Here is a 27,630-nt window from a genome sequence, read left to right as displayed (position 1 = left end):
TTTGTAATTTTCAGGGTTTACTGAGATTTACTGTGCCTAATTGCTTACATTTGTATACTTTTTTTTCCATATCAACAAATGGGTTAGAAATTGTGTCCACAACTCCTGTTATAGTACAAATGTACTATACTACAAATCTTATATCAAATAAGATATTTTGATTGTATAAAAATTAGGGATATAAGTAATGACATAAGTTTAAAAATATTTTTGGAATTGTTCATTCCTAATTCATTATTTCACACACACAACTTTTTTTTATTTTAAAGGGGCACTAGCTGTCAAATTCATGGTCACCGATTTGACTCAAATTCTCATATTTGATTTATAGCAATGTAAAACATTTATCCAAACTATCAAAAGTCTAAAATAATCAGTTTACAGAGCATGGGATAGATAATATATAGGTTCGTTTCGTGTGTATTTAAGTCCAGACGCCATCTAATTACCTATCGATTTTGACCTCAGATGACCATATAAGCGATGTAAACATAAATAAAGATATGAATAGATTAAACCAACACGTGCAATTGGATTATTATAGGTCTGTTTGATTTTATTTTATAGATTAAAAATAGATGTTTCTCATTGTTTTAACCGTATAAGAATGATTTTATGTGCATCGAATTAGTAATCAAATGATTTACTGTAGTTTCACTTTCATTGTTGACATTCTTTTTCTTTAAATAACCAGTACACGTACAATGCATGCGTTGTCAATCTCTAGCTAGGGGTTAAATTGAAGTTCACATGAATACGGATTTAAAGAGGTCGACTCATCCACTTGCAAGTGAATTACTAATAATCAATGTTTCTTAGCGTAATTTGACAAAATTGAACCTTTTTGGCTGCAAAAAGCGAATTGTTATTTCACTATATCACTTTCATTATTGATTGAATAGAAAAAAATCAAACTTTAGATTTTTTTATATCTCGTAGCTAGTGCCCCTTTAAGCTTTTTATGATTTGAAAATATAACACAGATAATGATTTTCCTAGGTTATTGTTGTTGGAGATGGAAGTCAAAGGCAGATAAGAGTTAGAGGAAAAACTCAACTCAACAATCAAGATCAACTCCTCAAGATTGGTAAAGACTTAAAAATTCCAGCAGCCATTAAAGACACCAGGAAACAGCTTGGAAAAGAAGTTTGGAGGTAAGAAAATTACTATTTATACTGCTGTAGATTTTATGTCCATATAATAACATTACATTGATGTTGCATAAGGATTCATCTATTGATATTTATTGGTAGACAACAATCACATGATCTTTATTTGTAATCCGTAATTACAATGCTCTCCATGACAACATTACAAATATGTATAGAAATGGCAAAAATTAAAAAAAAAAAAAAAAATATTTGTCATTTCCTGGTAAAACATTGAAATTATATTTTAGAATTGGATGCATATATTTTGAAGGTTTATAAGGTCATATAAGCCTTAACCTTGTGCATATGAAGAACTTTTTTGGTTTCATTCTTTGGTCAATGCATTTTAAAAATTAGTCTTTAAAGAATTTCACTGACATTCTATCACAATACAAATTGGATAAATACTCCATTTGCCAACTACCAATTTGATTCTGTTATTACACACTTTTTTAAGCAAATTACTTCCCTTTGTCAATCGTCGACTGGTTCCATACCGGACAAAATTGGCATTTTCCAATTTTGGCATGATGAATTGAAGGTGAAGTATCGTCGGTTTAACTAATTTTTCATTAAAAATAATTTCTGATGTTAAAAGTATTTAGCTGAACAACAAATTAATGTAATTATAAGATTTAAAAACCTTAAAGATTACTCACATTACGCACAGGTAAATTTGCTCTTTCTGCTGGCTCTCCATTGTAAATAAAAATTAATGTCCTTCATAAGGGAGACAACTAAAAAAGGGATCTCTAATTACCCAGTTAATTACAGGAATTGTCAAGTAACCTATTAGATATGAGATGACCATTTCAATATATGATTATAAGCATTTAAATTCAGTACATGTAGAAATTTTTAATTTACTACATGTAGTACATTATCTGCAGTAAATGTTTATTGCAGCTAGACCTATACCTTAAAACGTTTTATCTATAAAAAGTGTTAAATGGAATTAAATTGTGAATTAGAATTACACAACAAATGAAAAAATGAAATTCATATGAGTAATCATACATTTTGGTCAACAATTGCAATAATAAATGCATGTACCGTTATACATTTCCAACTTTATACTATTATGATTTCAGTCTAGAAGAAGATGGATGGACAGCACTTGGTCCAGCCTTATGTATAGCTGTAGGCATGGCAGGAAAATGTCCTGGGTCAAAAGTCATAGTCTGTACAGATGGAATGGCCAATGAAGGAGTTGGTAGTGTGGATACATATCGATGTAGTCGAGATGAGGGAGCAAACAGTGAAAAATTCTATGAAGATGTAGCAATGGAAGCAGCAAAACAAGGGTAATTTTATATCAAAGATTTATGTTAATGATTGTGATTAGAGTATTTGTTCTTCTAATGGTGAATAGTATTGAAAATAGAAATAGGGAATGTGTCAAAGAGACAACAGTAGATATTGAATTTGTTATGCCAGGTTATGTTTTTTTTATATCCTTTACATAATAACTGTTGCATTTTGTGTCATAAGTGGTCAATATTTTACAAAAGAGAGGCCATTTGGCTTTGGTAAAAAAAGGATTCAGACAGTATTACTTGATTTTAATTGAATATGTTTTTTTTTTTTTTTATGTCATAAGTAAAAGTAAAGAAAATATATATGGATACTAGTTTTACTCATTGTTAAAGGTTGTATGGTGACCTATAGTTTCTGAGCCATTTGCTCTTTTGTGAAGAGTTGTTTTATTGTCAATCATACCACATCTTCTTTTTTTATATATCTAAAAAAAGGGTTCTGTAATTACAACTTACTAGAAATCTCTATTGAACTGCAGCATTTAACAACTCTTCTTTTTAAGACTAGAGTTTTAGCCTTTCATTTTGTACTTGAAATAACAAAAGGTTTTAAATGTATTTTAGGACTTGTATTTCTGTCATCAGTTTTAGAGGAACAGATTGTAAACTGGTTTACTTAGGAAAACTTGCAGATAAAACAGAAGGCCAGGTATGTTCAATAATAAGGAGCTAGGATTTTTTTCAGTCTTATTTATTGAAGCTTTTGTAAAAAAAAAATTTTGTTTTAGTCATAAATGTTTTAATTTAATTTTTGATAGAACTAAGACTTACTTAAAACGAAGACTGCAACAAATAAATTCTGTCAAGAGTGGAGTGTTTTAATTTTTTATGCAGAAAATATTTAAACAGCAGAATAGATATGTATGTATACAATAATTTTCTGTTCAGATAATTCCAGTGTTCAAATATGTAAAACAATGTGTACTGTTGATTCAGTATTATTTGTTGGACACCAATTTTCAGGGATTTTGTGTTTTATACTAAGTAACCACGAATTCCAATGTCCAATACATAACAAAATTTCTTAAGAAATGAATTCAGACTTTGGCAAAATCATGAAATCAAATTTCCATGAAAATGCAAGTTTTCTTCAATCCCCAAAAATTGGTACCCACAAAAATAAATGATTTTTCAGTTATTCTAATGGTGCTAATGTAGGGTATTAATCATGAAGGTATTATTTAGGCTTGTATGATAAATGTTCTTATGAATATTTTAAAATTCCAGGTGAATATTGTTGACCCTCAGAAGTTGACCGATGAATTTTCTAGTATTTTGGCTGGAAACATCATAGCAACCAATGTTGTAGCAACTTTTCTACTTCACAAAAAATTGTAAGTATAACTGTATGAATAGAATTTGATATCTTCAAAATTCCTTTACAGCTGTGATGCAGGTGTACTTAAATTATATAATTTCAGTATATATTTCAGTAAGATTACCTGTGCTAAAAAGGTTGATGTTTTGTCAGATAGATATCCTGTCAAAATACAGAAACAACACATGTATCGAAGAGAATAAAATAATACTTACTAGTTTAAAAGACAGAATAGAATATGTATAAAATATATTTGTCCTTATTTAGTATTGTTAATTTTGATAGAACTAAGAATTGCATTTGAAAGCTTTATATATCAGAATGTTGGTGTCAAAATTTCGCTAATTCTCAATCTAAATGACTATTGGTAATTTCATTGTCATACATAAAAATGAAAATTATCTCAGTTCAGTGAGTTGAATTTCCATTGATAAGGACATATTAAAAACAAATAACAAACTTCTAATTATTTTATGCTATTGAAAATATTCCAGTGATTGTATCAGATTTTGTAAAGGAAAGATTAAAGACTGCAGAAGATATAAAAGTTCCTGTTGGTTGATATTATCTATTTATACATTTATCTAATATTGTTGTTACTCTTGACTTAAATTTGTGAAATGTTCACATTTATTTTCAATAACTGAAATTTTAAAACTTAATACAAGTACTGGGGATTCATTATTATTCGTTGGATACCAATTTTCGTTGATTTAGTTGGTACAGGTAAACCATGAAATTAAATGTTCAACGAATTACAAATTTTCTATAGACTTTTATGCAGACCTCTGCAAAACCATGAAATAAAATATTCACGAACATACAAATTTTCCTTATCCACGAAAATTTGTACCCACGAAAATTAAAGAATCTACAGTAATAAATTTATATCTCAAAGACTAACAAATACGATTCATAACAATAGATTGCTTTCTCTTCGGTAGGTTTGTAGATGATGAACGTAAAAAAGAAAGCAAAGTTGTGAAACAGATCGGAAATGTTACGGCTGACACAGAATTTACATTTGAGTATGGAATTAGGATCAAGGAACAGATAGATGAGGAAGACACTGTCATGGAAACCAAACATAAAGAGAAAATGGTATCCATGGAAATGGTGGAAGAAGAGAAAACTATTTCCATGGGAACTGATAAGAAACAAGAAGGTACAAACACATACTGTAATGATTTAGAGCCTATTTGCAACAAATAGTTTAAAGCTCATTTGCAACAAATAGTTTAAAGCTCATTTGCAATAAATATTTGAAGCTCATTTGCAACAGTTTTTCAACATGTTAATATTTGTTAATATAATTTTAACAGAACTTAGTTAAATAGTTCAAATAAGATAGATATTTTTGAAATTTTCATTCTTTGTTGTATTTAGTATCATAATTATATCACCTGAAATTGTTCTTGTTGTCTTAGGTTTTGTGTACCCTTTGTGCAAACTGTGCAAAATTCTATGTCAATAACTGAAAAATCTGTTTCAATATTAGAATATTACATAACATAATGTCTGTTGGTGAAAAATACTATAAAGGGTTAGTTAAAGTTCCATAGTTGGATTAAATGTTAAAAGATGCATTCTTTATCAAATATTAAATATTCTTTCAGAGAGAAAAGTAGATGATCAGCCTAATGAAGCAAGTACGTCCTCGGAAAGTGGAAGGTCAAAGGTCAAAGTTGAGGTGCCCGATGATTTACCTTTCCAGCTTCAGCTTAAATACACGGACACAGATGGAGCAACAGCATTAAGGGTTTTTACACAGATAAAACCTGCTACAAGGGACAGGAAAGAAGCTGAAGAAAGTAAGTAAACTCAGTTTGACCTCAACTATGAACAATAGGTCACTATATTTGTTGTATGGCCGATTGTAAGCTGTACATGTCTTCCTGGCATGGTTTATCTGACCTTGACCTAATTGCAAATTGTTTTTTTCTTCATAATATTAAATTATTAAATTAATCTTCCAGGTTATGACATCAGTTAACATTGCGACTTCTAAAGTTTGTGAAACATCCAACATTTGCCTGAAATCTGATTTCTACAGACCTGAATTGTTTCCCTTTTAAAAAAGATGACACAATTTTATGATGATTTGGTTCAATTTAATTGATAACATTGATATGGAAGAAAAATTTGAAACTTAATGTGCTGATAAAAATGATAAATCAAGGAAATGAAAAGTAGATATTACGCAAATTTTTATTTTTGCTTGTTTAGTTTAACTTCTTAGCAAGTCAGCCTCATGTACTATTTCTACATATTATGAAACTGCCTTCTTGTTATTTCAGAAACAAATGTGGAAGTGATTGGAGCTAATGTACAGAAACAGATAGGTTCTTTAGTACTAGATGGTTGTTACACAGAGTCCAGAGTAAAAGCTTTGATGAATCAAAGACTAGTATGGAGACATAAAAAGTAAGTTTCATGTCACTAATTGGTCTTTTTTCAGAGGATGATATTTCTTAGCTGTATTAAAAAAGAACCAAGATGAAAAAAAGAAAGTCATAATATTTTCGAAATAGGCATATTGAGAGATTCTTGTTAATTAATTCACTAGGAAAAAAATTATACAATTATGTTATTAATAATAAATTTGAATTGGGTATGAATACAGCTTATATAAAGATGTAAATAATAGGTTATAATGCAGGGTTGTACCCTTATTCACCTTATGACGTTACTTCTATAACTTGTTTCTTGCTCGTCTTTCATTTTTGCTATGTGCTTTGTCTGTATGCCTTTTTGTGTTTCTCCGTTACATTTATGATATGGCTCTGTACTTACATGTCCTGTCATTGTGTTATTGTACTATGATAAATTTGTGTTCTTGTCTTTAATTTTTACTAATATGCTTCGACTGTACGCCATTTTGTGCTTCTTTGTTGCATGATTGTATGTTTTTTTAGTGATTATGATTATAGCACAATGTTGACTGCTGTATTATTGACAGTTTTACCTATTATGTCTGCTTGTTTTGTTTTGTTCATGCATAGATGTCAATATAATGGAACTTGATGCGACTGTCATACAAGTGTGAGGTTTAGCTAGCTATAACACCAGGTTCAATCCATCATTTTCTACACTAGTAAATGCCTGTACAAAGAGAGGAATATGACAGTTGTTATCCATTCGTTTGATGTGTTTGAGCTTTTTTTTTGCCATTTGAATTTTGAATTTTCCTTGGAGTTCATTATTTTTGTGATTTTACTTTTTATTCATATGAAACCATGTTATCATAATGTTATGTGCAACCATTTTATAGTAAGATGTTTTATAGATATAGTAATATAATTATACACCCATTGACGGGACGTATTATAGTATATATCTGTCGGTCAAACCATGAAACTTTGGTGAATTATTTATCTATTAATGTAAGCTCCCATTAAATTTTTATAAATTTCAGAATATATTTTCCACGTTATGGGATTCTATTCATAAAAAGGGTGGATTCTACAGTTTTTGGACAATAACTAAAAAATACCTTATGGAATGTAGCTGTTGTATTTTATTAATATCATTTGTTTATTTCAGAATTTCTAAGCAGAAATGTGAGAAAAGGGAAGCAAGAAAAAAGTATAGAAGCATTTTCAAAAATGTCTCTAAGCTAGAACACAGAGTGAAAGCAGCTCAAAAGGTAAAGAAATGAAGAAGTCTGAATGCAGACATTTTTTTATTGGGTTTGAAAAGTTCCTTGAAGTCCTTAAATTTACTATAAAATTGTATTACACTTTAATTGGTTGGAACATAAAAATCTGATAAAAATATTCAGCTTGGTACACCTTTTGGAACCTAGTAATGAACCTAACAGTGAATGTAAAAGTGAACAACAGACGAGCACTAACTTTCACATTCAAATTCTATGAATTTCACTCATTGTTGAGTGTATTCAATCCAAAATCTAAATGTTAATCCTTTAAATGTTTCAAACACCATTTTAACAAATTACATGAAAAAGATTGTATGGATTTTCTATTGTGACGTCCAGAGTCTATCTGAAAATAACTATATCTCAATATTATTTTGAAATAATGTTGAAGTGGCAGTTTAAATCTCAAATTTGTTAATACATTTATTTTGAGCACCTTGTATTTGTTAGGTCACAGTAAAAACATAAAGACATTGTCAGTTAATGTTATTTCTTTTTGAAGAAATATCGAAAATAATTTTTCCATCAGTTTATTCAGAAAAAAATGGGAATTTCTTCTATGTTAAACTATATAAAAATATAATAAAAAAATATACAAGCTAGGTAATATCTTTCGCTTCCAACTAATCTAGTTTATTTGTTTTCAGACAGAAAAAGCTACAAGAGGGAGATGTTTGAGTGAATCAGAAGGATCAGATGAAGAAGAGATGGGGAGGAGCAGAGGAAGGTCAAGAAGTAGAGAAAGAAGGACCAGAAAAAAGGTAATTATTGTCTTTTTATATGCCCTCTTATGGGGCGAATAATGGTATACCGTTGTGTCGGTCCTTCGTCAACATGTCTGACATTTACTCAAAAACACTTTATTTGTATAATCTTATGATGTCGCCTTCATCTTCATCTAATAAGTGTATGGATTTCTGTCAGATTGTACCTCAGTATTCCATTCCACAAAAGAAAGGTTGGGATTGATTTTTATTACTGAGAAGGTTTTTTTAAAGTTCAGAAAGGGGTCTTAAACAAGTAACGTGACGGTACCCAAATTGCACCTATTTTGACAGTTTTTTCATCTACGTTTTTTATGATAAAGACAAAAAATGTCCATTCTGTGTTTATTTTGTAGCCGTATCCTTCTTTATTATAAAGGTACACCAATTTGATTTTTATTCCATAATGGAATCATAGAAAAATTGGTCTAAACTGACCTCCAAACCATCAATGATTCTGAAATGAGGAGTACCCAAATTGCATCCATGCTTAAATTCACATCGTCAAAAGTCTAATAACAGAGCTTTTGTTTAATTTCTTCAAATATTTTGAACAATTGGATATTAGTCCATGCTTACTCTTCATTATTTTTTAAATGAATACTTGTAACATATTGTATTTACTCATTTTAAAAAGATGACGTTTTGATGACGTCGCATAGCGACGTTTCAGTACATTTTGCTTTTTCAGTAAATACTTCATCTGTTGATAAATACTGTGAACGTTTTGTGCATATCTAAATAGTTTTACCTATGTTGAAAGATGTGCTTAGTATCAAATCATAAAAATACAAATTGTTTAGTCTCTATGAAATCTTGTAAGATTTTCGCTGCTAGTTTTGCTAAATATGTGCAATTTGGGTACTCTGTGCAATTTGGGTACCGTTACGTTATTTTTCTTGTTTCAGGACAATTACTTGTGTATAAGTATATGGATCTCTAAAAAAAAAATGTACCACAAGGTTCTGTACCTCAAAAGAAGGTTGAAATTGATTTTTGGGATTATGATCCAAATTGTGTAATGAATAAGGGACCAAAATGGGACCAGAAAACTAGAAATATTGGTTTCTGGACAATAGTTTCAGGATAAATATATGGATCTCTATGAAATTGTACCACAAGGTTTCATACCATAAATGAAAGGTTAGGATTCATTTTGGGGGTTGTGGGCATAACAAAAAGATTTATTGGAAACAATATGCTTTTCTAATTCTTTAAAAGGGGCATTATTTGTCAAAATTGATCTTCACCAATTTGACTCAAATTCTCATATTTGACTTAAAACATACTTAAACTTATATCCAAATTATAAAGTCTTTTAAAGTAACTATTTTGACAGACTTCTTTCTTTTTTCTTTTCTTTATTACACTTTTTTCTTTTAACAATATTTGAATTGAAATAAAAAGGACTTGTACAAAATTTGTCCTTATTAGTAACATTTGTACCTAATGAGAGTTATTAAAGTCTAGATATGAATAAAGGCTTAGTATGGTCTTAGTTGGGAAAAGTTGTCAGACTGGTATGGAATTTTGAAGATCTTCCAAAGAAGTAGCAAATGAGAATAAAAACTTAAACTGGCTATTTTGCTGATTCACATATTTTACCAGGTGAGCAATACAGGCATACCCAAGCCTCTAATTATGTTTCCACATAATGTATGCTAATGAACAGATCCAGTGAAATCTCACTAAAAATTATGTTCAATATGGTCTTTGAGTTTGGTTTTATATTTGAAAGATTTATTTCAAAAGAATGATAAATAAATAGATACTGTCATGGAAAATAAGAAATAGAACTTAGTTAATAAACTAGGAGAAGATAAATCAACCAAAGATAATCTGTACTCCATACTAAAAAGTGAGCATGATTAAGATTTTAACAACACTATGAAACTTCAATCAGTGCCTGATATGGATGTAACTATAGCAAGCCTTTTACTAAAGTGACTATAAAACAAAAGATAAACAAAGGAATTATTTGCAGCCAATTTTGTATCAATGTAATATGATATGGCTATTCACAATGGATGTCAGAACTTTTTTTTATATTATTCAATGTATCAGATCTCCCCCAAAATTACCAATTGTGAAAAGTACGATTAAAAGTTATTTATTTATTTTAAAAAATAGAAAAATAAATTGTAACAGCTTGACATTTCACTGCAGTATGTTTTTATTTCAGACATTGAGAGTCTCAGCCATGTCAGATTCATTTTCTACTGCTATGTATAAAGGTAGACAATGTAGATCTATCAGTAGGTCAAGGTCTAGAAGTAGGTCACCAATAAACAACATGAGAAGGAAATTGTCACAAGCTGATAGTAGCTCATCTGATGATTCTAGTAGAAGCAGGTCACCAGTTTGGAAGAGGAGAACCAGATCATCAGACAGCAGATTTAAAAGCAGGACACCAACTTGCAATTCAAGGAACAGCATATCACCACATCGTCAGTCAAGAAGTAGGTCTCCATGTTATTGGAGAAGGAGGAGTCCACCAGTGTTTTCTCCATTGAAAAGCAGATCCACAGGTTTTAAACCTCAATGGGGCAGATTTTCAAGTAACAGGTACAGAAGGAGTATATCACCAGCTGACCGATCCAGGAGATCTAGATCAAGATCTGTCACCAATAGGAGAAGAAGGTCCCCTGTTTATAGATGTACAAGTAGATCTTTCAGTTACAGAAGTAGAAACAGATCACCAAGGTATAGACAAAGGACCCAGTCACCAAATTATAGAAGCAGGACCAGGTCACCAAGTTACAGTGACAGGATCCAGTCACCAAACTACAGAAACAGGTCCAGGTCACCAAGTTACAGTGACAGGATCCAGTCACCAAATTATAGAAGCAGGACCAGGTCACTAAGTTACAATGACAGGATCCAGTCACCAAGTTACAGTGACAGGATCCAGTCACCAAACTACAGAAACAGGTCCAGGTCACCAAGTTACAGAAACAGATCACCACATTTCAGGCAAAGAAACATGTCACCAAGTTGCGCATCATTAACAAATACAAGTGATTCTGAGAGTTCTGATTAATGACGTATCTGCAATTGATATTTGAATTTTATTTTGATTTATATTAAAAACAAAATTTGTAAACATGTTCCTGAAAAAATTGTAATTGTTCTTTCTGCTTTTAATTAAATATCTAATGAAATAATGATTTTAAAGTATGATGCACTCATTTTCTTTTTTTCGAAACAAATTTGATATTGCAATAAATCAGCCAAGTTTCTTGGATTTTCTGCTGAAGAATAATGAATACAGGTCTTTAATTCCAATTGAAACATAAATATCAAATTTGAATGATGTTGAATAAGGTTTTTATACGACCGCAAAAATTTTAATTTTTTGGTCGTATATTGCTATCACGTTGGCGTCGTCGTCGTCGTCGTCCGAATACTTTTAGTTTTCGCACTCTAACTTTAGTAAAAGTGAATAGAAATCAATGAAATTTTAACACAAGGTTTATGACCACAAAAGGAAGGTTGGGATTGATTTTGGGAGTTTTGGTCCCAACATTTTAGGAATTAGGGGCCAAAAAGGGCCCAAATAAGCATTTTCTTGGTTTTCGCACTATAACTTTAGTTTAAGTAAATAGAAATCTATGAAATTTTGACACAAGGTTTATGACCACAAAAGGACAGTTGGGATTGATTTTGGGAGGTTTGGTTCCAATAGTTTAGGAATTAAGGGCCAAAAAAGGGCCCAAATAAGCATTATTCTTGGTTTTCGCACAATAACTTTATTATCAGTAAATAGAAATCAATGAAATTTAAACACAAGGTTTATGACCACTAAAGGAAGGTTGGGATTGGTTTTTGGAGTTGAGGTCACAATATTTTATGAATTAGGGGCCAAAAAGGGGCCCAAATAAGCATTATTTTTGGTTTTTGCACCATAACTTTAGTATAAGTAAATAGAAATCTATGAAATTTAAACACAAGGTTTATGACCATAAAAGGAAGGTTGGGTTTGATTTTGGGAGTTTTGGTCCCAACAGTTTAGGAATAAGGGGCCCAAAGGGTCCAAAATTGAACTTTGTGTGATTTCATCAAAAATTGAATAATTGGGGTTCTTTGATATGCCGAATCTAACTATGTATGTAGATTCTTAATTTTTGGTCCCGTTTTCAAATTGGTCTACATTAAGGTCCAAAGGGTCCAAAATTAAACTTAGTTTGATTTTAACAAAAATTGAATCCTTGGGGTTCTTTGATATGCTGAATTTATACAAAATTCTCAGAAATGATCCTGAATATGTTTAATTGTCATTTGTTCCATGTTTGCATTGTGTTCTGATTCTTTGTAAATATTTTTATGGGTAAATTTATTTCTGTTTGATGTGATGCTGTTCTAATCTTATTTTAATTGTCTTTTGTTTATACTGTATCTTTTCTGTGGTAATCTGTTATGTAATAGGGAAATGTGTGTTAACACCTGAGCAAACATCCAACCTCATATCTTCTTGCAAATTCTTTGACCTGACAATTAAACCATCCTGATCTAACTTTCGGCCCTATATTTTAATTTTGCTAATAAATGTGTCAGTGAACAAAATCCTCAAAGTCACACATAATGAGTTCATATTAATTTCATAGTAATTTAAATAATTTAATTACCCCTGATTTCTTTCAGAACACACCGTTTGAACTCATGATATGTAAAATTAAGGATTTAGTGCTCACATTATTATCAACCTAATTTTTCCTGCTATCACCTATCTTGTAAATAAACTCCTGGGAAATACTGTGTAGCAATGCCATTGGTATCCATGTTTGAATTAAACATAAATCATAATTTAATTACAACTTTTATTTTATATATATACATCACAATTATAATTTGGCCCTTGGGGAAACTACTCAGCTAAAAAATTTAATTTTTTGCTCCATGCCTAAACCAAGAGCCTAGCTATGTGCATACTGAAAAGTAGCAAAGTATAGACCCCTGGCTTGACATCACACCAATCCAATTGGAACGATGGTTCAAAATAAATGCATGAGGCTATCAGGAAGCCTATGAGGCTATCATTCCTAGAGGCTATCATGCCTATGAGGCTATGAGGAAGCCTATAATGAGACAATGAGGAAGCCTGTAAGGAGGCTATGAGGAAGCCTAGTAGTGTTGATGTTGAATTGGTGTTGGAATGAATTTGTATGAAATTTGACAGTTTATCCCCAGAAATTCTTGGGGGATGAGTGAAATTTTTGAAACAACCAGTGATAAAATTTCATAAATGGCCATAACACAGATGGTAACAGCTGAGTGTCCCCAAGGATTTGTGAGGTTAGGGAGGGGGTACCTTCAATAAACGCATGAAAAATAATAAATGTTATCACATAATAATACACAATATCAAAATCAATTGTCAAACAAAAACAATATCATCCAGAATCTCTGTAAAAAACATGCGTATGGAATATTTGAAAATGAGCATGCCATTAAATTCTACCTAACCTACTTTAAGCTGTTTTAATAGATGCTGGCGTTACCCTAATGTATCTGATGTAACTATCTGAAGTCCAACGCCCTAATGTTTTTATCAAGTGATCTTCTATTATTGCCTTACCAGCACTTGTAGCTGCCCCAATTCTAAAACTATGACCATTATAATGACTTGAGTTGAAACCACATATATCCAGTACTTTTTTAATACAAGTGATGAAATATTGTCTCTCCAGAGGTTTCTTATCAATGGTTATGAAAAGTGGATCAGTTTGATTAGTAGGAGATAATTCTTTCCTTATTTGTATATATTCTAACAAAATTGTGTAAGGGCAGATAAGCTGACCTAATTTATGTAGCTGTATATTTATGCCTTTTCTAAAAGGATCTGTTTTTGATTGTTTTAATTTCAAAACTACTAAGTCTGAGTGAAATACAACATCTTCAATACATAAATTAATATGTGGATCAAACTGTGAGGCCTTTGACACTGTAAACTCGCCACATCTCAAAAATCCATAAAATGCGACAATGCATGCAGTTCTTAACATTAAATCAGTAAACTTGGAACAAAAACCTTTTCTCAAACAATTTACAATTTTTTCCAAAATTTCGAAAGTTATTGGTAATCTTATGTGATTTTTTGTTTTTTGCAGTCTTTTTACAGAATTTAAAACATAATCAAGTCTGATTAAAGGTGTATTATGAGCAGATTGTAAGGGATCATTTTGATTACCCTGTACATATTTATACCTAATTCCACATAAATATAGTTTAATGGTAGAGTATTGTAAACTCAGAATTTTAAAGCAGTGGGCTATGAAATAAATTAAAATATCCTCAGAAATAGGAGGTAAATTAGAAAATTGAAAACCATTCAATAACATAAAAGTCTCAAATTTTCTGAACCCAGTATCATAAACAGTTCTTGTAGTATTAGCAATAGCACTGTTCCAAAGTTCATTCACTGCTTGATTTAGGACCACATTACATCTGAGCTGCTTGGGCACTTCATTGGATGTTGTGCTGCACTGGGAGCTAGTTTGCGGAATCTGTCTATCTGTAAACGAGATAGAGCATCACTTATATCATTCTGATATCCTGGAACATGTTTGGCACTAAAATGAAAGTTGTATTTACAAGCACACCATGTAAGTTTCCTCATTAATTTCATTATTTGTAAACACTTTGAACGGCCCTTTTTTACTATAGCCACTGTAGCTTCATTGTCACACCAGAAAAGAATGCGTTTTGTTGTCCACTGTGAGCCCCACAGTATTGCGGATACTACAATGGGGTATAATTCAAGAAAAGCCATTGAAAATGTTTTGTCAGGATAAGCAATGTTTGATGGCCATGATGAATAAAACCATTCTCCCTTGAAATATCCACCAAATCCTTTTGTTGATGAGGCATCAGTAAAAAGTTCCATATCATAACTTGAGTAAAATTGTCTACTGTAAAACATGTTCACACCATTCCAGCTGCTCAGAAAAAGTAACCAAAATTCTAGGTCAACACGGCATTCCTTATCTAATTTAACATAATGATGCAAATCATTGACAGTAGTGGACAGCCCTATGAGGTATGAAACAAAGGATCTACCAGGTAAATTGACACGTGAAGCAAAGTTTAAGTGACCCAAAAGCTGCAACAATTCCCTTTTTGTACAAGATTTTTTCCTGCATAATTTTTTGATGAATTCACAAATGCGATCAACTTTATTAAGAGGTAGTCGAGCTTCCATTTTTTCAGAATCTAGAATAATACCCAAATATTCTAAACATTTTACAGGACCTATTGTCTTATGTTTTGCTATAGGAATGTTCAGTTTTTTGAAAATCATCATCATTATAGCCATAGTCCTCTCACCATCAGCATCTGGTGGATCTATGGTTAGGAAATCATCCAATAAATGCAAAATGCTATTAACTTTGTAATTGTTTTCTGCAATATGACACAAAGCTTGGGATAAATGGTCAAAAATTTTGGGGCTTGAACGACATCCAAAAGTTAAACGGACATAAAAATAATACATTTTTTCCCATTTTATGCAGAAAAGAGGCCACTGACTTGGTACAATTGGACAATTTTTGAACGCGTCGGATATGTCGAACTTGCAAAGCCAGGAATTTCTTCCAAATTTCAAAATAACATCAATGGCGTCATCTATTCTAACATAAGACATTGAGCAATCCTGTTTGTCAATAAGATCATTAATACTTAGATGTTTATTATCATTATGTGGTGAAGATAAGTCCAATATTAAACGCTTTTTACCAGAATATTTCCCTTCTGCAATACCAATTGGGCTTACCCTATATTTTTGAAAAGGGGGATCCTTAAAAGGCCCATACAAGAAACCTTTAAAAACTTCTTTCTCTATCAAATCAGAAACCACATCTGGTTGTGTCCTAGCAGATAAACTATTCCTACATTCTTTTGTAGGTAAATCTGTTGTAGATACCATAGTATCAAATCCTTTCTCTAAGCCATTGCATAAATAGTTAACAAATTTTTTGTCAGGATGAGAAATTAATTCTTTTGCAAGTTTAATAACATTAATTGGAGTAGTAGCCAGATATGGGAAATCATGTAGTCATTGACCTTGCTTATTTGTTGTTATTTTCTCAAACTTTTGTGAAGAGTTTACTGTATGTGGCTTAGATTGTACTTCAGTCCTACCTTGAGAGGGGAAAACTTTTTGACAAGATAATAGGGTATGACCAGCGACTTTACATCTGCTACAGATATGTGAAAAATGACAAAAACTCCTGGTACAACCCCTACTGGTATTAAAATTATTGCACACCTCCCGCCCAGAATGATAAATTTTCTTTCTACCTAACTTATCAGTAGTGTCTACCTGCCGTGATACTTTATCTGGGTAGTCTTGATATGTCACGGAGGTTTGCATAGGACAAAAAGCAGTAGTGTGGTCAACCAAATTACAAATTTTGCAAACATTTACATTCCCACCAGCAACTATTAATGAAAGAAGATCCCTATCTCTTTTGCTCCAGTCAACCTTAATCCTTCTCTCCCTTAAAAGAGCTGCTGATTTTGCAGAAAACAATTTATGGTAATCATAAAATCTGTCACAATAAAAATTACTAATATCTATAATCTCATCTTCATAAGCATCTAGCTCTGCTCTACGGTCAGGGTAAACTGATGACATGACCCTCTTAAACTTGCCAAATGCCTTAATGAATTCTTGAATTGTGAGTTTTCTATTAAGACGGGGATCTGGCTTCCCAGAAATATTTAACTCTAACCCATTAGCTGCAACAGAGTGAATTTGGGGAGTTTCATAGTTTGGGATAAGAAGAGATGCCAAATTAACATCCTTACCGTCAATGATTTGCTTTTGAATAGAAGGAGATATAATGTCCACATTAGAATATTCATCCGAACGCACTCCACATGAAACATTTCCAACTTGTGGTCCTGAGATGAAAGATGCATGCTCTTGTGTATTTCCATGTAAAACGGTATTATTTCCTCTGTTAGAAGTTTCACTCCTATTCCCAATCCCTGCATGGTTGTACCACTGTTGAAGGTTGAATTCGCGATCTCTACCTGTGTCATGAGTACAATTGTCTCTGTAAATTAGCTGTTTGAAGGTCTCTTGAAGTCCTTCAAAACACTGAGCTATGTTCCTGTCTGTTCCACCATTCTCATTTTCACCATTTGAAACACTGCTTCTGTGTTGATGCACTGATTCTGCTAAGGTAATTGGAAGAGTGCTCTCTGGTGAGGAATCTGTGTTAATCTCATCACTAACGGTCTCTGTCTGTTGTGTCTCTAAAGATGTTACTCCATCAAAACAATTCTCTAAATAAAGTTGTTTTAACACTTGTTTTGACATACCAGAAGGTGTTCTTATTCCCTTTTTGTTAAGTTCTTCTTTTAGTTTGTTTATTGTCCAGTTAGAAGGGTTATTAGAATCCCATTGGGTCTCATACGGAGAACTCCTAGTTTTCCTTCGAACACCTTTTCCTCTGCCAGACATTTTGTTGTCAGTTATTCCAAAATAATGTTTATTTTTTCAGGTTATATAGTTTGAATTATATTTAGTTGTTTAAAAACTGTCATATAGCTTTGTAAAGTAATCCAAACACTGAAAGTTCAAGTTTTTAGCTAAAACACTATTAGCACTATTAGCCAAGATTATTCTATAACTGCTTAATCTGCATTTAGATAAATGAATACTCAATGCAGCATACACAGGTTTTTAATACACAACTTCTTAATGGGATACTCCTAAGTGGGAGGAGTTACAAAACTGCACCCAGATTAATGTATCAAGAAACAAAGGACAAAGGAAACCAAATGCCACAAGTGGTCACTAATTAACAAGACATGTATATTTGTATTGGAACTGATGAAATTAGACCTCCTGCTAAGAACATGTGATAAACTTCACATCTAACTGATTGACATATGATAATAAATCTGTTTCATCTCAACAGCAAAGAAAATACACATCCTGGGAAAATCCTAAAATAATGACTACTGAGTAATTAAAATCAAATTATGTATAAACATAACTTATATAACATATAAGTACCTATTTAAAAATGTACTTAGATTTTTAATTATTGGCCTAGTTTTCAAGTTGGTCCAAATGGGGGTCCAAAATTAAACTTTGTTTGATTTCATCAAAAATTGAATAAATGGGTTCTTTGATATGCCAAATCTAACTGTGTATGTGGATTCTTAATTTTTGGTCCAGTTTTCAAATTGGTCTACATTAAGGTCCAAAGGGTCCAAAATTAAACTAAGTTTGATTTTAACAAAAATTAAATTCTTGGGCTTCTTTGATATGCTTAAAATATCTAAATATGTACTTTGATTTTTGATTATGGGCCCAGTTTTCAAGTTGGTCCAAATCAGGATTCCATATCAAGTATTGTGCAATAGCAAGAAATTTTCAATTGCACAGTATTGCACAATAGCAAGAAATATCTAATTGCACAATATTGTGCAATAGCAATTAATTTTCAATTGGAGTTATCTTTCTTTGTATAGAACAGTAATTGATAATATATGTTGGAAATTTGCCAGACATGACTATGATGTCATTTTCTATTTTTATTTGCCAATAACTTTATGTAAATAACTTCATTGGAAATTTGCCAATATAAAATGTTGCTGATGAAGATTTTTTTCCTTATCTTATCTAAAATGTTTTTAGATAATGTATGTTAGACATTTGCCAGACATGACTATGATGTCATTTTCTATTTTTATTTGCCAATAACTTTATGTAAATAACTTCATTGGAAATTTGCCAATATAAAATGTTGCTGATGAAGTTTTTTTTATTGTTTTATACAATAAACAATGTATATTCACTTTTACTACCAACCAATCTTTACCATTCAGTGATAACAAGCACTTTATTTTACATTTTAATATTTTATGATGTATTTAAAAGAGTAGTTATTGTTGCAAACTCCATTAGAAATTTGAATTGATATCAGTTTTGGAAAAAGGGAAACGGGGATGTGAAAAAAAAGGGGGGGGGGTGGGTTTAAATTTTTCTCATTTCAGATTTCATAAATAAAAAGAAAATTTCTTCAAACATTTTTTTGAGAGGATTAATATTCAACAGCATAGTGAATTGCTCAAAGGCAAAAAAAAACTTTTAAATTCATTAGACCACTTTCGTTCTGTGTCAGAAACCTATGCTGTGTCAACTATTTAATTTTAGATTTAAAAAGTTTGAAGAAGACTTTAATTGATTTGTAAAATCTTGACATTTGTTTTGTGTAAAAAAAAACCATGTAATGTCAAAAATTTGATCACAATCCAAATTCAGAGCTGTATCACGCTTGAATGTTTTGTCCATACTTGCCCCAACTGTTCAGGGTTCGACCTCTGCGGTCGTATAAAGCTGCGCCCTGCGGAGCACCTGGTTTTTATTGTTTTATACAATAAACAATTTATATTCACTTTTACTACCAACCAATCTTTACCATTCAGTGATAACAAGCACTTTATTTTACATTTTAATATTTTATGATGTATTTAAAAGAGTAGTTATTGTTGCAAACTCCATTAGAAATTTGAATTGATATCAGTTTTGGAAAAAGGGAAACGGGGATGTGAAAAAAAAGGGGGGGGGGTAAATTTTTCTCATTTCAGATTTCATAAATAAAAAGAAAATTTCTTCAAACATTTTTTTGAGAGGATTAATATTCAACAGCATAGTGAATTGCTCAAAGGCAAAAAAAAAATTTTAAGTTCATTAGACCACATTCATTCTGTATCAGAAACCTATGCTGTGTCAACTATTTAATTTTAGATTTAAATAAGTTTGAAGAAGAAATCTTTAATTGATTTGTAAAATCTTGACATTTGTTTTGTGTAAAAAAAACCATGTAATGTCAAAAATTTGATCACAATCCAAATTCAGAGCTGTATCACGCTTGAATGTTTTGTCCATACTTGCCCCAACTTTTCAGGGTTCGACCTCTGCGGTCGTATAAAGCTGTGCCCTGCGGAGCACCTGGTTATACATTCAAAGACATTTGGTTATTAGGCAATAACTTGTGTATGAGTGTATGGATCTCTATGTCTGCATGATGTGTGTTTTAATGTTGTGTTTATGTTATTTTTATTCTGTAAAAAGCTCTTAAAAGCTTATGTTTGTATTGTTATATGTGAACCGAATCAAAATAAAACTTTTGTATTTGTATTTGTACTCGTTTTTATATAAATTATACCACATGGTGTTTAGGAATTTGGGACTATGAAGGGACTAAAACAAGCATTTTTAATGTTTCAGAACAATGACTTGTGTACATACCAAAAAAAAGGGTGATTGGGATTGATATCATCAAAAAATGAATTCTTGGAGTTCTTTGATATACCAAATATAACCATATATTCAGTTTTTTTATATTAAAACATAAAAGGTTTATAAATGTCCAATTCCAAAATTTTACCACATTCATTATGTTTCAGAATTGTTTGCTTTGTCAATTATTTACAGTACAATTGATGGAAATTGAAAGTACATGTTTATTCATAGTTAAAAATATTTATAGCATCCTATTCTTATATAAGAAACTATCTTTAAATATACTTTGAAATTTAAAAAAATCAATAAATGGTAAGTATTATAGAATTTTTAAAGACCAATGTATTAATGAAGAAAGATGTTTTGGAAATTGTTTTTTTTCCCTTATTTTTGAACAACTTTAAACACCTAGGATATATTGGCCATCAATAAATAAATTAATTAAATTCAAGATGTACTTTGATATGCATAATCTTACAGTGTATTTATATTTTTGATAATTGACTAAGTCCAATATTGAGTTTTTCTGTTATTTGACCACATTCTTTCATAAGCCTATTGCTGTGTCACAATCAAAATTTAAAGCTGTATTAAGCTTGAATGTAGTGTCCATACTTGCCCCAACTGTTCATGGTTTCGAAATCTGCAGTTGCATCATGCTGTGTGCCCAACAGAGCATTTTATTTAAATTAGGCATTAGAGCTGCTTCTGAGGAGTCTTTTGTTTAAAAAAAGAGAGAGAGTACTAAGATACCAAAGGGATAGTCAATCAAATAAGTCGAAAAACCAAACAGACAATGTCTGGACAAAAAGAAGAAAAACCAAACTAACAATGCCTGGACAAAAAGAAGAAAAACCAAACTGACAATGCCTGGACAAAAAGAAGAAAAACCAAACTGACAATGCCTGGACAAAAAGAAAAACCAAACTGACAATGCGTGGACAAAAAGAAGAAAAACCAAACTGACAATGCCTGGACAAAAAGAAAAACCAAACTGACAATGTCTGGACAAAAAGAAAAACCAAACTGACAATGCCTGGACAAAAAGAAAAACCAAACTGACAATGTCTGGACAAAAAGAAAAACCAAACTGACAATGCCTGGACAAAAAGAAGAAAAACCAAACTGACAATGCCTGGACAAAAAGAAGAAAAACCAAACTGACAATGCCTGGACAAAAAGAAGAAAAACCAAACTGACAATGCCTGGACAAAAAGAAGAAAAACCAAACTGACAATGTCTGGACAAAAAGGAAAAACCAAACTGACAATGTCTGGACAAAAAGAAGAAAAACCAAGCTGACAATGCCTGGACAAAAAGAAGAAAAACCAAACTGACAATGCCTGGACAAAAAGAAAAACCAAACTGACAATGCCTGGACAAAAAGAAAAACCAAACTGACAATGTCTGGACAAAAAGAAGGAAAAGGATAAATAACAAACAACGATCAACAAAACACAACATAAAAACTAAAAACTGAGCAACACAAACCCAACCAAAATAGAATGATCTCAGGTGAGCAACACAAACCCAACCAAAATAGAATGATCTCAGGTGAGCAACACGAACCCAACCAAAATAGAATGATCTCAGGTGAGCAACACGAACCCAACCAAAATAGAATGATATCAGGTGAACAACACGAACCCAACCAAAATAGAATGATCTCAGGTGAGCAACACGAACCCAACCAAAATAGAATGATCTCAGGTGAGCAACACGAACCCAGCCAAAATAGAATGATCTCAGGTGAGCAACACAAACCCAACCAAAATAGAATGATCTCAGGTGAGCAACACAAACCCAACCAAAATAGAATGATCTCAGGTGAGCAACACGAACCCAACCAAAATAGAATGATCTCAGGTGAGCAACACGAACCCAACCAAAATAGAATGGTCTCAGGTGAGCAACACGAACCCAACCAAAATAGAATGATCTCAGGTGAGCAACACGAACCCAACCAAAATAGAATGATCTCAGGTGAGCAACACGAACCCAACCAAAATAGAATGATCTCAGGTGAGCAACACGAACCCAACCAAAATAGAATGATCTCAGGTGAGCAACACGAACCCAACCAAAATAGAATGATCTCAGGTGAGCAACACGAACCCAACCAAAATAGAATGATCTCAGGTGATTCAGAAGGGTATGCATATTCGTCTTCATATTTAGCACCTGCTGTGTTGTTTATGAAAGTTCAAATTGAGATATAAGTCTAACTGGTAGATCACATTCATGGAAAATGGGACAGTATTGAAGTTTTGTCAATTGGAACATATCTGCTGTCATCAGTGAAACAAACTTTTCCACAACATTTCATCAATAATAAACTTTTGGAATCGAATGAGTTAAGTTTTACTAAGTTTAACTAAAATTTCATTTTATTTAAAGACAGTTAGATAAGCTTTAAAATTAACTATCAGATCTTTAATGGCTTTTAAAAGAGGGACGAAAGATACCAAAGGGACAGTCAAACTCATAAATCTAAAACAAACTGACAACGCCATGGCTAAAAATGAAAAAGACAAACAGAAAAACAATAGTACACATGACACAACATAGAAAACTAAAGAATAAACAACACGAACCCCACCAAAAACTAGGGGTGATCTCAGGTGCTCCGGAAGGGTAAGCAGATCCTGCTCCACATGCGGCACCCGTCGTGTTGCTTATGTGATTACAAATCCGGTAAATAGTCTAATTCGGTAGGTCAAATTCATGAAAGGGAAGGGGATTGTAGTTACGAAGTGAGGAACATATCCGATATCATTTGTGAAATGGTTATTCCATAACGGTCAACCAACTCGTGATGGCGTCCGTAAAATTTACGAAGAGATGATTTCAACTTCATCATTTGGAACTCTTGATTTAATAGCTTCCTTGTGAGCAGTAACCCTCTATCAAGAAAATCATGATAGGAAATGCAAGCACGGGAATATCGTATCAATTGAGAGATATATACCCCGTATGCAGGTGCTGCTGGAATGTTGCTACTTAGAAATGGAAAGTTCACAATTGGAAAGCTGAAATCATCTCTTTTGTCGTAAAGTTTTGTCTTCAACCGACCCTCATTGTCAATTTCTAGATGTAAGTCAAGATATGAAGCTGACTTAACTGTATCTGTAGTATCCTTTATCTCCAATTCGATGGGATAGATGCGTTCCACATAGTCACCAAATTTTGAATTGTTTAGTGAAAGAACGTCATCTATATAGCGGAAAGTAGAGTTAAAGGATATTGCTAACTTCTTATCTTTCTTCCTAAGAAGTTCCTGCATGAAGTCAGCCTCATAATAATAAAGAAACAAGTCAGCAAGTAGAGGGGCACAGTTTGTTCCCATTGGTATGCCGACAGTCTGTTGAAAAACACGTCCTCCGAACGTAACAAATATGTTGTCAATCAAGAAATCAAGCATCTTGATAATATCGGTTTCAGAGAATTTTTTGTTTGAATCAGAGTGATTCTTTACAAAGTAGGATTTATCCCTCCCTAAGACAAGATACTTGTATCTACGTTGGCCATTCTTTTTTATGAAGCAAAGTAATACCAACTCTTTTAATTTGTCTTTAAGTTTGGAATGTGGAATACTTGTGTAAAGAGTAGAGAAGTCAAATGTTTTAATACTGTTACAAGATGAAAGAGAGTTAGATTGTATGTACTCTAAAAGATCTTTGGAATTTTTAAGTATCCACATCTGATTCACGCCACCTCTAGAATAGGCAGTTTCACAATAACTTTGAAGCCCGTCTTTGATTGCTGATAAAATGGATGTTAATAATTTAGAAAGAGGTTTTGTGGAGCACTTGGAAGACCCAGCAATATACCGCTGTTTGTAAGGACACTTATGTAGTTTAGGTATCCAATACAGTGATGGAAGATCCAGTTCTTCATCTTTGGTTGAAATACCAAAGGAACAAAGAACAGACCTATGATTATCCAGGATTTCCTCTTTGGTAAGAATCGTGAGGGTATATGTTGAGTTTCCAAGTGAATTGTCTATTCCTAATTCGTTTATCAAGCAATTAATGTAATGACTTTTACAGACAAAAACGATGTTATTTGGGGCTTTGTCTGCGGGGACAACAACATATTTATCATGGAGGTCGGATAGGTGTTTAGCAACATTTGGGTCTTTAAAAATTGACGTAGCATGGGCATTGATGGACCCATTCAGTTTCTTAATTCTGATTTGTATTAAGGACCTCACTGCCTTTATCCATTCGGATAGAGTGTCTACGTCTTCCTTCTCGCGCTTAGCCCATTGCCTGGCATAATCCTCGACTGAATCCATCAAAATTTTAAAGTTGTATTTCCAATTGATGGATTTAGGCTCACGATATTTCGGACCTTTCGATAACACGTTTCGTAGAGAAGTGTTATTAACAATGTTAAGGTCACCGGTAATAACGTGGCCTGCGGGATTATATGTGAATTGGGAACTAGCACAAGTGCAATCAGGAGGTTTAGACTTGAAGTCGTCAATATCGAGATCCTGCAAAACGCGTTTGTAATTGAAAATTTTAGTTGCAATAGGTTTGGTATAGTGTCTTTTGTTAAAAACAAAAGAATACAAACGTATTAGCCATTAATATGAAGGGAGAGAATTGTAGACAAAAAAGCCAGTTATTGTCTGCTACAAGTAAATGTCAGGAACTTCATCACTGGTTGTCTTGTAGAGAATTTGCTGTTGATTGCCGAATTTATTAGTCTTTGTCAAATAATAAACAAGTATAATTCCACACGACTAGGGATGATTTAGAGCTTGACATGTGATACACTCACTTGTAAACATCATTAGACATCGTTTTGACTTTTTGATGTCCTTATTATGTTTCATTTTCTTGTCTTGTAAGACAATCAAGTATACCAAACATGTTAAACAGTCTAGTGGACATAGATAAAGAAAACTTACTTTTTTATTCAGCATAGCATACAACATACACACTTAAGCTATAGTAAGCTTTTAATGGAAACAATAACCCAGTACAAAGCAGGGTTTATATTTGTTTGGCAATGACATGTTCTCTTCCTGAGTGACGCTCTCAATTAGTCCCTTGATTTTATCCATCTATTCAGACATCGGATTGTTTGATTCTTCTGTTTTTGTGAATTTGACATAAACTGTGTCCTCATAGACTACTTTCCTTCAAATGCATCAATTCAGCTATTTTAAGCAGTGCATTGGAAGAACATGTTCTCTAATTTTGTACTACTTCTTCTAACATTGATGATACGAGTTTGGCTTTCAGCAGCAGTTTACCGTAGTAAAGTTTATTTGTAACTGAGTATTATGAAAAAAACTGCAAATTAGTAAGAAGAAGTAAGATTTTGATGCCACGCCTAAAATAGGTTAAGAGCATATTCTTTACCTGTCTTTAAGTCCTTCTGTCCATCCATTTTGTACTTGTTTAAAGATTTTATTTTAGATAGATTACAAGATTTGTTTAGAGAAGTTTGTAGTCACATAGTTTGAAATTTAGTTCACATGAAGCGAACTGTTTTTTTAAAGACAGGTACCAAGTCTCGTCATTTCTGTCATTAGTTTGTGTATGAAGCACTGAATAAACGCCTGCAAGATCTTGCATTAAAGATCATAAATTCAAGCTTTTTATGCTCCATTAATTTGCATTTTGTTTTTCTGGTTTGTGCGTCCGTTTGTTCGCTCGTCCGTCCGTCTGTCCCGCTTAATGTTAAAGTTTTTGGTCAAGGTAGTTTTTGATGAAGTTGAAGTCCAACTTGAAACTTAGTACACAAGTTCCCAATGATATGATCTTTCTCCCCAATTTCATGGTCTACTGAACATAGAAAACGGCAGTGCGAGTGGTGCATCCGTGTACTATGGACACATAATGGCATAAGATTTGAATAATGATCATGAATAAAAAGAGATTAAGAGCGAGCTGAGGTGGATGTGTTGCATTAGTACATTAAAAATACTAGGGATTATTTCAGAGAATCTGTCATCTGAATATCTATAGATTTTATGAAGAGATGTGTTCAGTGTTAGCTATTTCATTGTGTCTATATGAAGTTAAAGCTAAATTTTATATTCTAAATGTGCCATTTTCTTCTGTTGTTTTAGGCTTTAAGAGCAAATGCAATGTCAGATGGTTTCTCTTCTGCTGTGTATAAAGGCAGACAATGCAGACAAATTAGCAGGTCAAGAAGCAGATCGCCTGATCGTAGGTCTAGAAGCAGATCACATGATCGTCGGCCAAGAAGTAGGTCAAGAAGTAGATCACCTGATCGTAGGCCAAGAAGAATGTCAAGAAGCAGATCACCGGATCGTAGGTCTAGAAGCAGATCACACGATCGTCGGCCAAGAAGTAGGTCAAGAAGTAGATCACCTGATCGTAGGCCAAGAAGCATATCACCTGATCATAGGTCTAGAAGCAGATCACCTGATCGTTGGTCTAGAATTAAATCACCTGATCGTATGTCCAGAAGTAGATCACCTATCTACATCGGAAATTCACCAGCGTACAGTGTTAGTTCACCTACTTCCCCTTACACTTCTAATGATTCAGAATAAGGTGTAATTAAGATTGCTTAGTTGTAAAAAATCTGTGAAAATCAAAATATGATCCAGTGTTAGTGTATTTATACAGCCATGTATTTAAAAGTTTAGGGTTTAGTATTCCTGATAAAGACAAATCTAGGGATAAAATTTGGAATATTCCTTTTGATATAAACTTGATTCAATTGTAATCAGACTTTCCATAAATGGAGTTCAGATGTTTTATCCTCTTGGCTTCATTACTTTTATCAGAGGGCACCATGAGTGAACTGTTTGCTTTTGGTAATACTAAACATACTAAACTGAATGTCTGTTTTGTTTTTTAACTGTTGTACATATCTTTTTTGCATTTTGTATATATGTGTTGTAAATAAAGACTTGTTATGAATTTCTTATTTAGTATTTTTATCATGTTCTTTGAGACAAACTGTTCATTAAAAATAATGTGTATAGCTTACTGGTATGGAGAATATTCATGCACAATTAAATTGTTACCATATTTATCGTTACACGAACAACAGAAAGAATGCTGCATTTAGAGATCTGTTTACCCTTCCGGTGCATCAAGATTATCCGAGTTTTAGTTGGGTTCTTGTTGCTCAGTCTTTGGTTTTGTACGTTGTATTTTGTAGACTGTT

The 27,630-nt window shown here is 32.4% G+C and overlaps 1 protein-coding gene across 6 annotated transcripts in view; it reads left to right on the top strand.

Moving 5' to 3' along the window:
• The window catches only part of LOC143048138 (circularly permutated Ras protein 1-like), a 42,945-nt gene extending 15,558 nt beyond the window's left edge, over positions 1-27,387 (top strand). For 3 of the 6 annotated variants that reach the window (XM_076221632.1, XM_076221631.1, XM_076221634.1), the window contains 10 exons: positions 1,000-1,154; positions 2,243-2,455; positions 3,032-3,116; positions 3,695-3,801; positions 4,730-4,950; positions 5,402-5,596; positions 6,083-6,209; positions 7,329-7,431; positions 8,091-8,204; positions 10,390-11,262. In XM_076221632.1, coding sequence (XP_076077747.1) covers positions 1,000-1,154; positions 2,243-2,455; positions 3,032-3,116; positions 3,695-3,801; positions 4,730-4,950; positions 5,402-5,596; positions 6,083-6,209; positions 7,329-7,431; positions 8,091-8,204; positions 10,390-11,247 — 2,178 coding nt within the window. In that variant the 3' untranslated portion in view covers positions 11,248-11,262. Of the gene's footprint in view, positions 1-999; positions 1,155-2,242; positions 2,456-3,031; positions 3,117-3,694; positions 3,802-4,729; positions 4,951-5,401; positions 5,597-6,082; positions 6,210-7,328; positions 7,432-8,090; positions 8,205-10,389; positions 11,263-26,557 lie in introns of those variants that run through there. The other 3 variants (XM_076221636.1, XM_076221633.1, XM_076221635.1) reach the window with 3 other exon arrangements.
• The last annotated feature ends 243 nt before the right edge of the window (positions 27,388-27,630 follow it).

The sequence above is a fragment of the Mytilus galloprovincialis genome, chromosome 10 (genome assembly GCF_965363235.1).
Source record: "Mytilus galloprovincialis chromosome 10, xbMytGall1.hap1.1, whole genome shotgun sequence".
NCBI classification, from domain to species: Eukaryota; Metazoa; Mollusca; class Bivalvia; order Mytilida; family Mytilidae; genus Mytilus; species Mytilus galloprovincialis.
This window is presented reverse-complemented; position numbering and strand designations above follow the sequence as displayed.